Source organism: Ascaphus truei, chromosome 18 (genome assembly GCF_040206685.1).
Source record: "Ascaphus truei isolate aAscTru1 chromosome 18, aAscTru1.hap1, whole genome shotgun sequence".
NCBI classification, from domain to species: Eukaryota; Metazoa; Chordata; class Amphibia; order Anura; family Ascaphidae; genus Ascaphus; species Ascaphus truei.
Window position 1 is genome coordinate 24,201,826 of NC_134500.1, and position 13,990 is coordinate 24,215,815.

General features: G+C 43.2%; 1 protein-coding gene across 1 annotated transcript in view; it reads left to right on the forward strand.

Annotated features, from left to right (window-relative positions):
* The first annotated feature begins 3,422 nt into the window (after positions 1 to 3,422).
* LOC142469268 (proprotein convertase subtilisin/kexin type 5-like) overlaps positions 3,423 to 13,990 on the forward strand; it is a 166,797-nt gene continuing 156,229 nt past the window's right edge. Inside the window, exons 1-2 of the mRNA XM_075576206.1 lie at positions 3,423 to 3,650; positions 8,694 to 8,897. Coding sequence (XP_075432321.1) covers positions 3,470 to 3,650; positions 8,694 to 8,897 — 385 coding nt within the window. The 5' untranslated portion in view covers positions 3,423 to 3,469. The remainder of the gene's footprint in view (positions 3,651 to 8,693; positions 8,898 to 13,990) is intronic.

Genomic DNA, 13,990 nt, shown 5'->3' on the forward strand with positions numbered 1-13,990 from the left:
ATATGTGGATAATAGTAATTTTGCCCATTACTGTATTGTATGTGTTAGGGGGAGGGGGTGTATTTAGTTAGAAATATTGTTTATTTTTTTGGAGGCACAACATTGGTACCGCAGGCCCGAGGGGACCCCGGGACTCCCGCGGGAACCCCCGCACTCCCGCGGAGACCCTCGCGGGGTCAGCCGGGGACACCCGCCGGCCTGTTGTATGGGTGTTGCGCATGCAAACATGTAAACAAAGAAATTTTTAAAAGTCCAGCTTTTTTTATCTCCTGCCTTTAGCTGGCGAACGCAACTTTGTTGAATGCAACTTTCGCGTACGATAAGTTTGCGTAGCTTAGTGAATCCTGGAGAAGGGCAGGATTGTATGCAAACAGGTTATCGTACGAGCAAAGTTGGACATTGAAAAATTTCCTGAAAAAAGCCAGTTTTAGAACGCAAAGTGCCTGTTTGCGTGGCTCTGTGAATCGCGTTCGGCGGAACATCACGTTCTAAGAGCACTTTGCGTTCTTAAAACAACTTATCACAGCTTAGGGCATAGCCCCCTAATTGTGAGTGACCAAATCTACAGGGAAACAGGGTTTAACTTCTGTTCTTTGCTTGCAACGTAATTTTAATGCCACCAACAATCTAGTCAAAATGGTAAACATAAGTAGCCGATAAGCATGAATTCAGCAGACCTGAAGAAAAGGAAAGCATGGGATTCAAATAAATGTAATTCTTACTATAACCGCCTTGTAAGTTCATGCAGCTGACACATACACTTCCCACTGTCTGCGCCATATGACGCCACGCAGCCATATTGTAAAGATATGCAGGGAAAAGATGCCGGGAGATGCTGGTAGACGCCGCCTGCTGCTCGCACACCCACACGCCGCCCGCACGCCTTCCCGCCTCCTGCCCGGGCAGGTGATAGAAATAAGCACCGGTTCGGCGAACTTGTGAAATTTTAGTAACTGGTTCGCACGAACCGGTGCAAACCGGCTAAATCCCACCACTGCTTATACCCAGGTTCAGGTGGTCATGGGGAGCGACATGGGAAATGTTTATGTCCATATGTATTATATATGTATTACATGATCATCCCAATTGGGAATCATATTGTTTATCTTGGTGCTTAACGATAATTACCTTATAAATATTATTTTGCTAGAAACATCGCTGTGGTATGCTTCCCTTTGTCTGACCTACGACCACGTGTTTAGTAAAGTATAAGGGAGGAGGACTCGGGCCCCAACGTTAGCAGTGGGTGTCGGTCTAAGGTAAATGAGAGAGGTTACATTACTGTAAAGGTAATTAAATCTTTCTAAGGGTGCCAATTTCCCACCCCCCCCTTTTTTTTTTAATTGAAAGAAATGTATCCCTTTTTATTGTTTTTCAGTCAGTGGCCCCTATCCAATACCCTATACCACTACCCCTGCTCAACATACTATATTGAATTACCCCAACTCTGTGGGTAATTGAATTTAGTCCAAAGCGGCCATTCGGGTTGTTATTATCCAAAGACTCCAATTGACGTCAATCGGGTCACTTTGGAGCATATTGAATATGACCTTTAACCATTTGGGTTCCCCAAGATGTAGCCACTACGTCATGGGGTCTGGCACACCAAGGGACACATGATGTAGTGGCTATGTCAGGTCCTTAGAGTGCTCATCTTCTAGTGGAGCTAAAAGGAGCACAGGACGAGATCTTTAGTGCAGGGAAATGAAAGAGGAGGGGGAGGACTCCTGCTCTTCTGTTGGCAGGTTAAGGGACGGAGTGGTCACATGATTACCGTTTTCAGGAAAGAACAAGCCTCCAGCGTCTAGAGGGTTAAGGAAAGGCCCTTCTACAGAACTTTTGAAGAATTCAGTTTCAGTCAAACCAATGGGACTAAAATTCTTCTTTAGCGCAGGAAAGCATCTTCAGAGCACATTGAATCCCTTGTTCAATAGTAATCCCTTAGTAGCCCGGGAGACCTGTTACACAGTGCAAAGCAATGGATGGAAATCTATTAAAACAGAAAGGAGGGTTAAATTATACATACACCTACTTTCAACAGCAAATAAAAAAATAACTTTTTTTTTTAAACTTACTAAATTGCTTTTTTCCCCCCTCCGCTTCCAAAATATATTTTATTCCTGTACTGTTTGCACGCAGAGAAAAATAGAAAACGCCACTGAAACGCACTGTAATTCATTGGCGTTTGTCGATTTATGGATTGACATTTACCTATTCAATAACTCATATTAGAAATGTTCAAAATATAATGTCCAGCATTCCCCGTAGAAAAAAATCACTTCTTCGCATTGGCTATTATGGAGCAAAAATAAAGAAAGATTACAGTACTTCTAGTCAATATGACTGGTCAGTAATTATGTGAACAATGTCTTAGCTGAGCGAGCACACATTTGTTACTCAGATACAATACCAGATATAAATGAGAATGTGCAACAATGCTGGAAGTTTCCAGTGGGGGATCCCAAGTAGAGTACAAGTAATTTATTGCAGTAATATAGTTAAATTCTACGTATTTCAGTGTATCAGTGAAATCCTGTGTGTCTCTCTTCAGCGATCAGTAATTATAACATAATCGTTACATAGAAAGACAGAAGCCCAAAAAGCAGCATTTCAGTCCCCATGAGGGGCTGCCATATTTCCATGTATCATAATATTATAATGACTAAACAGTCATATTGATTAGGGCTGCGGTGCGCAAACTGGGGGACGCGCCCCCCAGGGGGGGCGTGATAATTGTTTTGGGGGGTGCGGTGCTTACACAGGTCCCGCGCTGAGAGCGTGAGGCCTCTGCAAACTTAGTTACCCGGCTCCAGTCACACGTCTCTATGACAATACGGCGTCAACTGACGCCCGTTGCCATGGAGACGTGACGTCAAATGATGCAGCGGGTGATGTGACGTCACTTGGCCCTGCAGCGTCATTTGACACAACATTAGAGGTGACGAGGAGCGCGACGGAGGAGCAGAGCAGGTGGGCGAGGGGGTGGGTGTGGGGGTGGGGGTGGGGGCGCACCACTGGATTAGGGGTGCATTTCTTTTATAGGCCTTGATGAAAGAGCCCCCCCCCTGAGTACCAGAGTATTGGTTGATCAAATATTTCCCTTTTCATTTCTGACTTTAGAAAAAGATTGGCTGATTATTGACCAACATCAGATGCGGGTTAACCGTTTCACTGCCAGGGGCGGGCTGCAACACTTTTTCCTGCAATAGGTTGCAGCTCCCTTGGACGTGAAAGGGTTTGGAAAGTTTCCCTTCCCTTTCTGAAACTACTGCTCCTGAATAATTCTGGAAGGAATGCGATCCTAACATTGGAGTAACCAGAACTCAGAACCGGTTTAGCCAGTTTGTGGCTCACATTTCATGCTTGAAAACTCAATTTCTATCAAGGAAAACCTTGCCTCCTTGTCCATTGTGAGGCTGCACCTGTTGGTTAGCGGACTCCTGCCTGGAGAAGTTTGCAAGAAAAGGAGATGAGTTCAACAACGACAAAAGTATGCAGCCTCCTCCTCCTTGTACATGTCTTTGGTCCTGTATGTACCATGTTGTGCCCAAATGGACAGTTTGCTCTTAACAGCCAATGTGTGGACTGCCATCCGAGCTGTGAGGAATGCGTTGGTCATGAGCCTTATGAGTGTACTGAGTGCGGTATAGGTAAGTAAGCTGAACTGATTCAGGGGAGGGAGGCATTTCAAGACACCCACATTTGCAAGAAGTTGCAGTCACTTCTGCCAATGAAAGAAGACATCTAAAACACCATCTTTTTTTTTAATGTTTATTTTATTAGCCTTGGGTTGTATGTATGTATATCGTTATTGATAATGTACATAGCGCTTCACAGCAGTAGTACACGTGATAATCATATAAATAACAAATAACACATAATGGGAAGAAGCGCTTTCAGACATAAAAGGGACATTTAGGAAAAGGAGCCCCTGCCCCGAAGAGCTTACAATAACAATGCTTGACTGCATCTCTGTGTTGTATTGTCTTATTGACTTCAAGACTGAACTGCATATAAATATACCGATCAAAGGTTTTTTCTGTATAGTAAATAAGCAGCCACAATGTTTCATCCCACTGACACGCAACACAGAACAGACACAATCCCACAATTCTCAGCACATTATGGAGACTATTTAATAAAGTCTCACCAGAGCAAAAGTAGGACAAAACCAGCACAAAACGCAGAGCCGCATTCATCAAAGAAACGAAACCCCGTCAAAGTGGGAGTTTTTCCTTTGGTAAAACGGGTGCAATTCTTCTGCCCTGACGTTCACGCACTTTTGCAGTCGGGAGACTTTAGAAAAGTACTGTAAGTAAATCCCACGTTGACATATAAATTGTGGCTTGGATTACACATAACAACTAGGCAGAAAAATAACTGTGTAAAAAAAAGTGCAAGCTTCTGGGTCCACTCAGGACTTTTATGCAGACATTTTTTTTTTTACCCTACCGGCTAACGGAATCCCTGTGAGTTATTCTTTTGTGTCATTTCCAGTTACACCTTTTGATGCTTGTAAATAACTCACCCCTGGTGCTTCTTTAGTTTGCTGTGAAGCCGTCTTCACCTCGCTCAGGAAGATTTCTGTCTCAGTGAAATGAAAGGAGTTGAAATCTTCCCAAGAAAGACTTTACCGCGTAAAGAACAGGGGTCTCTGTTCTTTGTAAGCAACAAAGAAACCACAGGCAGTACACTTCGTTGGTTTATTTACTATGTTTTCCACAAGGAAAAAACAGATTTGTACATGGAAGAAACTTAGGGGGAAAAAGAAAGGCAATGCTGTATATGTACATGAGATTTAGAAGTTTAACAAGTCTGTTTTCCAGGTGTACTGTGATGTACTGTAACGCAGCTCAATATTAGTGCAAAAACGATTCAATAAATTCATTAATTAAATTCAAATGATGCTTTTCCTTCACTTTAATGCAAATGTCCGTTAGACATTATGGGGTCGATCTACTAAAGTCTCCGGGCTGCCAAATTAGGGTAAAGCCGCTGCTAAAAACAGAGCCATATTCATCATGGAAAAGAAATCCCATTGGGAGCATTTGGGAGTTTTTTCTTTGGTAAATCTGGTGCAATTTTTTGACGCAGACTTTGGCCCAGTTTTGCAGCTGGGAGAGTTTAGTAAATAATCTCCTATGAGACTCATTTAACAAAGTCTGTTGGCTGTAAAACTGATGAAAAAACACTGCACAAGATTTATCATACAACAAATCCCCACTGGTTTTATTGGGAATGTTTTTCTTTGAGAAATTAGGTCCCAGTATCTGTGCCTCTATGGATGCATATGTATCAACAGGGCCACCGCCAACTTTCTTGGGGCCCAGGACTAGAGTCCCCACTGGGTTGAGAAGGGGGAGGTATGAGCTCTCCCCCTGCTGGCGGCCCTGCAATCCCACCCCTCTTTCTCTCTCTCTCTCAGACACACTCCCTTTTCTTACTCTTCCTCCATGTCATCCCTCACTCTTAACCCCTCTCTTTTTTACACTCATTCTTCCCTCTATATCCCCCCATATACCTCATACTCTCCCACCTCCCTCTCACATTTTCCCTCCCTCACTGACTTACTCTCATCCCCTCACTCTCTCTCCCTCCACTGTTCCCTCTCTCTCCCTTCTTTTTCTCCCTATCTCACGCCTCCTCACCCTCCCCCCTCCATACACCCCCCCCCCCCGCTCTCTCATGCCCTACCTCTGGAGCGGGGGCGCTGGGTCTGTCCAGGCCCTACTCAGCGCCGACAGGGTGCCCACCCAGGAAACCAAAAATGGAAATGGGTCCCGTTTTCCGGCAGGGCCTAACTTCGGCATCGGACTGCCGTGGCGGTCTGCTCTCTACCACCGGGCCCGGGACAGATGTCCGTGTGCTCTCCCCCTGTCAGTGGGCCGGTGTATCAAGGCTGAAGTTGAGCCATTCTGGCAGAGAAAATGCACCATACAGTATATGTAAAATATATTTTTCTCATTGAAAATCAATAGGATTTTGTGTGATGCAAGTTAATTGCACTACCATAGTTTTTATACATAGGGGATTATTCACAAAACTGCCATAGTGTCAACCGAGTGCACTATCTCATTAAAACTCCAGTTGTAGTCAATGGTAGTATCTGTGTGATAGTATAGTACCCCAAAAAGCAATCATGCTGTTCAATGAATAACCATTCATCGGGTTTATTTACCATTGTCTCATAACTGCAAAACTGGAGCAAGAGAATCTCTCTCTCTCTCTCTCTCTCTCTCTCTCTCTCTCTCTCTCTCTCTCTCTCTCTCTCTCTCTCTCTCTCTCTTTCTCTTTCTCTTTCTCTTTCTCTTTCTCTTTCTCTTTCTCTTTCTCTTTCTCTTTCTCTTTCTCTCTCTTTCTCTTTCTCTCTCTCTCGTCAAAAGTGGTGTAATTGTGGGGCAAAACAAACTGCATTCCTCACGATTTAAATGGGATTATTTTCTTTGATACATATAGTGCAGATTTTTGCCCCAGAATTACACTGTTTTTTCCTTGATAACATATGCCCCCATATTTACTAAGGAAAAACATCTCCAATCAAGAGGATTTTTGTCTTTGATAAATCTGGTGTAGTATTTTTGCGTTCATTTGCACCATTGGGGTTATTTATCAAAGTCTCCTGGCTTCAAAACTGGGGCAAAGAACAGCAAAATTAAACCAATTGGTCTCCAAGGGGATCAACAGAAAAGACCCCCTAATAGCATGCACTTTATGATAGTGTATGGTTAATAATGGTAAATATTAGGGTCTTAATAAAAACAAAAATAATACAATTTTATTACATCCAAATCTCATATATATGTGACACTGTGACTTAGTATTACTATTTTTTCACAGTGTCACATATATATGAGATTTGGATGTAATAAAATTTTATTATTTTTGTTTTTATTAAGACCCTAATATTTACCATTATTAACCATACACTATCATAGAGTGCATGTTATTAGAGGGTCTTTTCTGTTGATCCCCTTGGGGACCAATTGGTTCAATTTTGCATTTGTAAATTCCTCTATTGCACCTTGATTTGTATCCTACTTATGTAATAGGAGAGCAGAATAGAATATTTTGTGTTGTTGCAAAGAACAGCACTATATTTATCAATGAAAGTGAATCGCATTGAATGTATTTTTACTTTGATGAGCCGGGTGTACTTTGTTTATAACTTTTGCCACAAATTTGCACCCGGAAGATTTTAATAGATATATCGCTATATACAGTATTTGAGCTTAATTGCAAACAGCTTCTACTATATGAGTCCTGGTAAAAATATTTTCAAGAAATAAACTATTATCAGGGGGTTGGGGAGGTACAAAATCAAAAGAAGGTTCTTATAAATGTACACATAATAATAATATGCATCATTTTAGTACATGCTAATGTAATGCACGTTTGGGTGCTTATATACAGTATCACTATCTCCCCAGGGCCGTCTTAACAGCATTATAGGCCCCCAGGCAAAGCAGTGCACTGGGCCCTGCCAACTATCTGCTACAAGTCGTAATTTTTCTCCTACCGAGTTAGCGGGAGATTTGAATGTTGAGGCGGGGGATCGGAAAATTAGTGTTAAATTCTGGTCTGTGCATAGATTAGCATGGGGCCCCTATGCTCGTGGGGTCCCTGGGCAACTGCCCAGCATTCCCATGCGTTAAGATGGCACTGTATCTCCCAGTTACAAAATATGTGCAATGAGAGATTGATCAAAGAAAAAGTAAAAAGTCCCATGGAATACAATAGGATTCTCGCTGCTTTCATAAATATGGTGCATTTTTGCTCTGGTTTTGCAGACAGGAGACTTTGATACACAGACCCATTTGTGTGCCAGAATGCAAGATCTGAACACACTGTTGGCCATTTATCAAAGTCTTTGGACTGCAAAACCAGGACAAAACTGGTGCATTAATACTACACCAGATTTATCAGACAAGAAAACCCCTGTATAAACAATGTACCAGATGTATCAAACAAACAAAACTAATCCAATTTAAATCAATAGGTTATCTGTTTTATACATCTGAACCAATAGTTTTGCCAGCAAATTGTCCTGGTTTTACTCTGATAGATAGATCCCACTGATTTCAGTGGGATCTTCTTTAATAAACCTGCTGCCGTTTTTTTGTCACAGTTTTGCAGACACTAAATGGTTTCCAATCCTCTACTTGGGATCCTCTGTCCACTCCAAGTTTTAGAAATAACCATTGCAGCTGGAAACCGGTGAACAGCTAATGTGCATAGGACTAGAATGTTGGGTGGTTGACTCTGAAACCTTGTGTGGCCAGGCGTTCGATAGAGTGTTGGGAAACACTGCACTAAATAAATGGACACTAGAAGGTTTTAGAAGTCAACTTAATAGATAGAACCGACGATTCTAATACATGGCTGATACTTTACATCGACCTGGACCCCTTGCAGACACACTTTCCAGAACACCTTCCTACTGTCTCTGTACGTTCTTCCTACTTACCAATTAGATTGTAAGCTCTTCGAGGCAGGGACTCCTTTTCCTAAATGTCACTTTTATGTCTGAAACCCTTCAAATGTGTTATTTGTATTATTTGTTATTTATATGATTGTCACGTGTATTACTGCTGTGAAGCGCTATGTACATTAATGGGGCTATATATATAAAGATATCCATGCATACATTCTGAAGATAAGTTTTAATGTTGATGAACACTTTTTTTTTTGTTTAGATCAAGATGGAATAGAACGCTTTCTCCATCGCAGCCGCTGTAAGATACACTGCCCTCGAAGCTTTTACCAGGAACAGGACACCTATACCTGTCAATCATGTCTACTAAACTGTGAGCTGTGCACCAATGACAACAGCTGCCAGAAATGCAAAGTTAACTACATGCTGCAGAATGGAGCATGTTACTTAATGCAGTGCATAGCAGGTATGGTGCATGTACTGTTTTGTTTTAACATAGCTTATACACGAATGTATTTTTCACCAACTCCTTAGAAGGCTGTCCCTGTATAACCTAAAATGAATTGATGAGGCAGAGGGGTAGTTTCAGGGAAACCACGAGGAAGCACTTCTTCAATAAAAGTGTACTGGACCCACAAATAGGGTTGCCAGGTGTCCGGTATTGAACCGGACTGTCCTGTATTTGGATACTCTTTCAAGTAAAAAATGAGATGTACTGTAATACTGGACATGTATGTGTCCGGTATTACCTCATTGGACATAGTGACCTGACAATTCAGAAATGTTTCACCCCACTGTTTGTAGTAGATAAAAGTTTGCGACTATATTTTGGATAATTTCGCACTTGCCTAGTTTGTAGGATTGACATCCGTGTTCTTGTCATCCGAAAATATCTACAATTCAGGCCAGGTTTTGACTTAGGAATGACTGAATAAATGAGTTAGAAGCAAGGAAACCTGGTTCAGTTCCTGGAGTCAGCTCCTTGTGACCTTGAGAAAGTCATTTTATCTCCCTGTGTCTCAAGCACCAAAAACACAGATCGTAAGCTCATCTAGGCAGGGACTGGGCTGCATACCATGCACTATACTGTAATTGTGAAGCGCTTTGAGTCCCATTTGGAGAAAAGTGCTATATGAAATAAAGTTGTTATTATATGTATGTGCAACTATGGTGGGCTTAGCATGTCCTGCCCTACCAATCATAGTGCCAAGTGCATTAATGGACAGCCTTCATGCCAATGTTTGTGTAGAGAAGACAGGAGTAAGACCATAGGACACTGATGGATCGTGACATCATGAAAAGAGGAGTGTGGATATACATAGGCTAGGTGAGCCCCTTGAGGAGAAAATAAGTGTCCCAAAGAGACTGGCAGAAAATTTTCACACTCACTTTGACAGGTATCTCCATGGTTTGTTTCAGCTGGCTTGATCTATTTGTGTTGATCTTCCTGATTTCAGTACCTGGCATGGATGTTCATCACAGACTAATCAGAAGCTATGTGGTTACTCCATGTATCTACTGTGCATAGGAGCAGGGCTCGCTCTGTGTATGCGCTACACAAGGCATTGAGATAGAGATAGATAGGTAGCGATACTGTCCTTAAACAGCCGCTGGCCGCTTCGCCACTAAGGTAAGTCACTAAACGTAGCCCTTATTCTAAGATAGAGGATGAGACACGCACTCAGTCACATAGGTAATAGAGGTGGGGTACTTAGCTGCCGGTGCGCTGGTCCTGGGGAGCTCCTGAGGTCCGAATATGATCCAGTATAATGAAGAAACAGGCACACGGTCTTAATCATCAAGGAGGTTTAATATGCCTTGAGCAAGGCATTACTATACTGCCGAAACGTTGGTCTTTATGGCATATTAAACCTCCTTGATGATTAAGACCGTGTGCCTGTTTCTTCATTATACCCATAGTCTAAGACCCATTAATCTTAACCCTTAATACTAATGCTACCCCCTGTCCTAAAATCTTAACCCATTACCCTAAAACCCTTTACCCTAAGCCCTTACTCTAACCACTAAAACCCTAATTTAACCCCCTACCCTAAAACTTAACTCCTCGTAGAAACGGACAGCGGCGGCAGAGGGTCCCCCTGTTGCCAAATGCCGACTGGGAGTTGGTCGCGATGAAATGTCCCATTCCACTTGATGCATTAGTAACCCCTCTTTAATTCCCTGTTTGTAATACAATGCATATACCAGGGCGGGTGCCTGAGTCCAACTCCCCTGCAACTGAGAGAGCCTGCTAAGAATCAGTCTTGAGTTAGACATCACAACTGATTAATGGTACTTTATAGAAGGGGGATTCTCGTTCAGTGGCCTTCAAAATCACGACATCACACATAAAAATCAGAACAATCACAAATATAACACAGTAACAATATCGCTGTGCTAATGTCTAAATGTGTACTAACTAATGTGTCACTGTTGGTGTCGGCACAGTATTGGAGCTCGTGTACTTGCAGGCTTGGTATGAAGAGATGGGGTCTTTAGCTGATGAGTTGTGGGAGTGATCTCCCAGATGCTTTCTTGCTTATAACCCGGAACCCCCGCTTGCACAGGTTCCCTCTCTTCAGGGGGATATCACTCATAGTTCTTGGCCGCCATCTTCCGCAAATGCTGTCCTGCTGTCCTTGAGGCTCTGCAACCATTTTCTGCCAGTCTCTTTGGGACAGTTCCTCTCTACTCAAGGGGCTCGCCTAGCCTATGTATATCCACACTCCTCTTTTCAAGATGTCACGATCCATCAGTGTCCTATGTTCTTACTCCTGTCTTCTCTACACAAACATTGGCACGAAGGCTGTCCATTAATGCACTTGGCACTAATTTGGACATGCAGGAAATCCTACGTCCACCATAGTTGCACATACATATATATAATAACAACTTTATTTCATAGCACTTTTCTCCAAATAGGACTCAAAGCGCTTCACAATTACAGTATAGTGCATGGTATGCAGCCCAGTCCCAGCCTAGAGGAGCTTACGATCTATGTTTTTGGTGCTTGAGACACAGGTAGATAAAATGACTTTCTCAAGATCACAAGGAGCTGACTCCAGGAACTGAACCAGGTTTCCCGGCTTCTAACTCAGTTTCATTGATCAGTTCATTTTATACAGAAGCCAGACAGTTCAGGAGGTCGGAAGCAGTAGACAGTGTTTAAATTGTGGCAAGAGTGTTTGGGTCATTGAAGGTTGGAAGTATGTATGTACTGTATGTATGTATATCTTTATTTATATAGCTCCCATAGTGTACTCAGCGCTTTGCAAAGAGACAATACAGTAAGGGGAAATATAATAATACAATAATACTAATACAATAAGTGCAACAAAGTCAGACAATAGGAAGAAAAATCCCTGCCACAGAGCTTACAATTTAAGTGGAATGTTGGGAGACTTAGGCTGCGTCCAGGGTTGCAGCAGCCGTACGGAGGCGCGCGGAGGCTGAGGGAAATCGGGTGCTTTCCCTGGCCTTGGTTAGCGCGCCGTCCGTGGGCGTTTCGGGGGCGGGCCAGTGACGTCACGGAGCTGGTTCACCCTCATTGGGCGAACCGCACACGTGACTCGGCCCTGTGCTCCCTTGAGCGCTTGAATCTAAAATTCTCCTAAGACCCACGCTTCCGCACGCTTGCGGAAGCGTGCGCGAGCCCCTGCTAAAGCCGCTCTCATTGCGGCTGCAGGGGCTCACTGGTAAGCACCAGCGCGCCTCAGCACAGGTCAGTGCCTAAGCGCTGACCATGCCTGAGGCCTTACAGAGACAGCAGGTGAAGGAATAAGTATATACATATATGGCAGTGCTTAGCCACAGTGATTGGTAGGAATGACTTTGGGTGAGGGAAAGTAACCATGAGTCCGGTCTACTACACTGCTTAATTTAAGAGTTTTAAGGTTTGTCTTGAAGGTGGGGAGAGAAGGTGCTTGGCTTATACGGAGTGTGAGGTTGTTTTATAGGTAAGGTGCAGTGAGGCAAAAAGGTTTAAGGCGAGAGAGCAGTAGAGGTGAAAGGGGTGAAGAGGAGACAGTTATGAGTGCAGGATACGAGCAGCGGCATAGAGATAGATCAAAGATGATATGTAGGAAGGAGCAGATGAGTGGACAGCTTTAAAAGGTAAAGAGGAAAACTTTGTAGGTAATCTGAAATTTGATGGGAAGCCAGGAGAGGGATTTAAGGAGGAGATGAGCAGATACTGTTTTGGGAGAAAGTGAAATTATTCTAGGAGCAGAATTTTGGATAGATTGCAAAGGACAAAGTTGTGAGGCAGGGAGGCCCGTTAGCACTACAGATATAGTAAGACTTTCTACTACCGTGACCGCGAGAAGGTGTGAGATGAAATCTGCATGAACACTTTGTTGTCTGCACCTCGGCTACAGCCAGACGGAATAATTATTTGTGCGGTTATTTATGTTAGTACAATTTAGTACATGTGGCTGGTAGGTGGCGCACTGAATATCTTCACCTTTGATACTCGAGAACCACAAGGGGGCAGCAGATTGCAAATACAGATTGTAAATGCTAGGGATTTACACTTGGTATGTTGTTACAATAATCCAGACGGGAGAGGATAAGGGCGTGCATTAAAGTTAAACAAAACTTAGATTTTAGGCTGGATTCCAAGGACTGAAGGTCAATGGAATGCAGGTTGTGAGTATAGCATGGAGAGGCTGGAGGTTGAGTGAGAGGAATGTGTGAGAGCGAAAATTAGTTGAGGTTATGGTCACAGAGCAGGAAAGGAGAGATTAAGAAATCAGATAAGGAACAGTTTTTTTTTAATGAAAATGAGGTCAAGGAAGTGGCCATCCATGTCAGTGCTGGAAGCAGTCCATTGATGGAGACCAAGAAGGAAGTGAGAGTGGGCGAGTCAGAAGAGAAGAAAGCTAACCAGGATTTAAAGTCAGAAAGGAAATTGGGGTGTGAGGATGTAGAGTCAGGTGACTTATAAGTGATGGCAATACGCAGAGAGAGTGGAGAGAAAAGGCAAATAGTATGGGCCTGAAAGGAGAAGAAGCTGGTGTAGGTAAGGGCTGAAACACAGTGAGAAGAGAGAAGAATTCCCACTCAACCCGGCATCCCAAGGGGCAAGGTGTGTGTGAGAAGGAAAGACTGCAATAGGGTAGAACTGCCTCCAGGTCAGAGTTCGAGTGTGAGAGCAAAGTTTCTATCAGTGCAAAGAGGTGAAGCGAGCGAGAGAAGAACAGGTCATCTACAGCTGGTGTCTTTGGAATGTCAAAAGGAGGAGCTAAGCATCAGTTATCCGACACAAACACAGGGTTTTACAATTGGATGTACAGATGTAGCAGCCATTATTGCTCATACTGGGTCATTGCAGCGAGGGGGATACAACACGCCAGTGGGAGCAACTGCCTTTCAAAATGAGTTGGCTGTGTGCAAAAAGGGACTGGGATAACATTAAAAAGGGGTGGGACTAACATAAAAGGGGTGGGACTAACACAAAAGAAGTGGGACTGATGTATAAAAGAGGTGGGGCTAACATACCAGCAGTGCAATAGCATCTGCTACATCTGTAGCCTATCCAAAGCTGTGCCTGGAAATGGG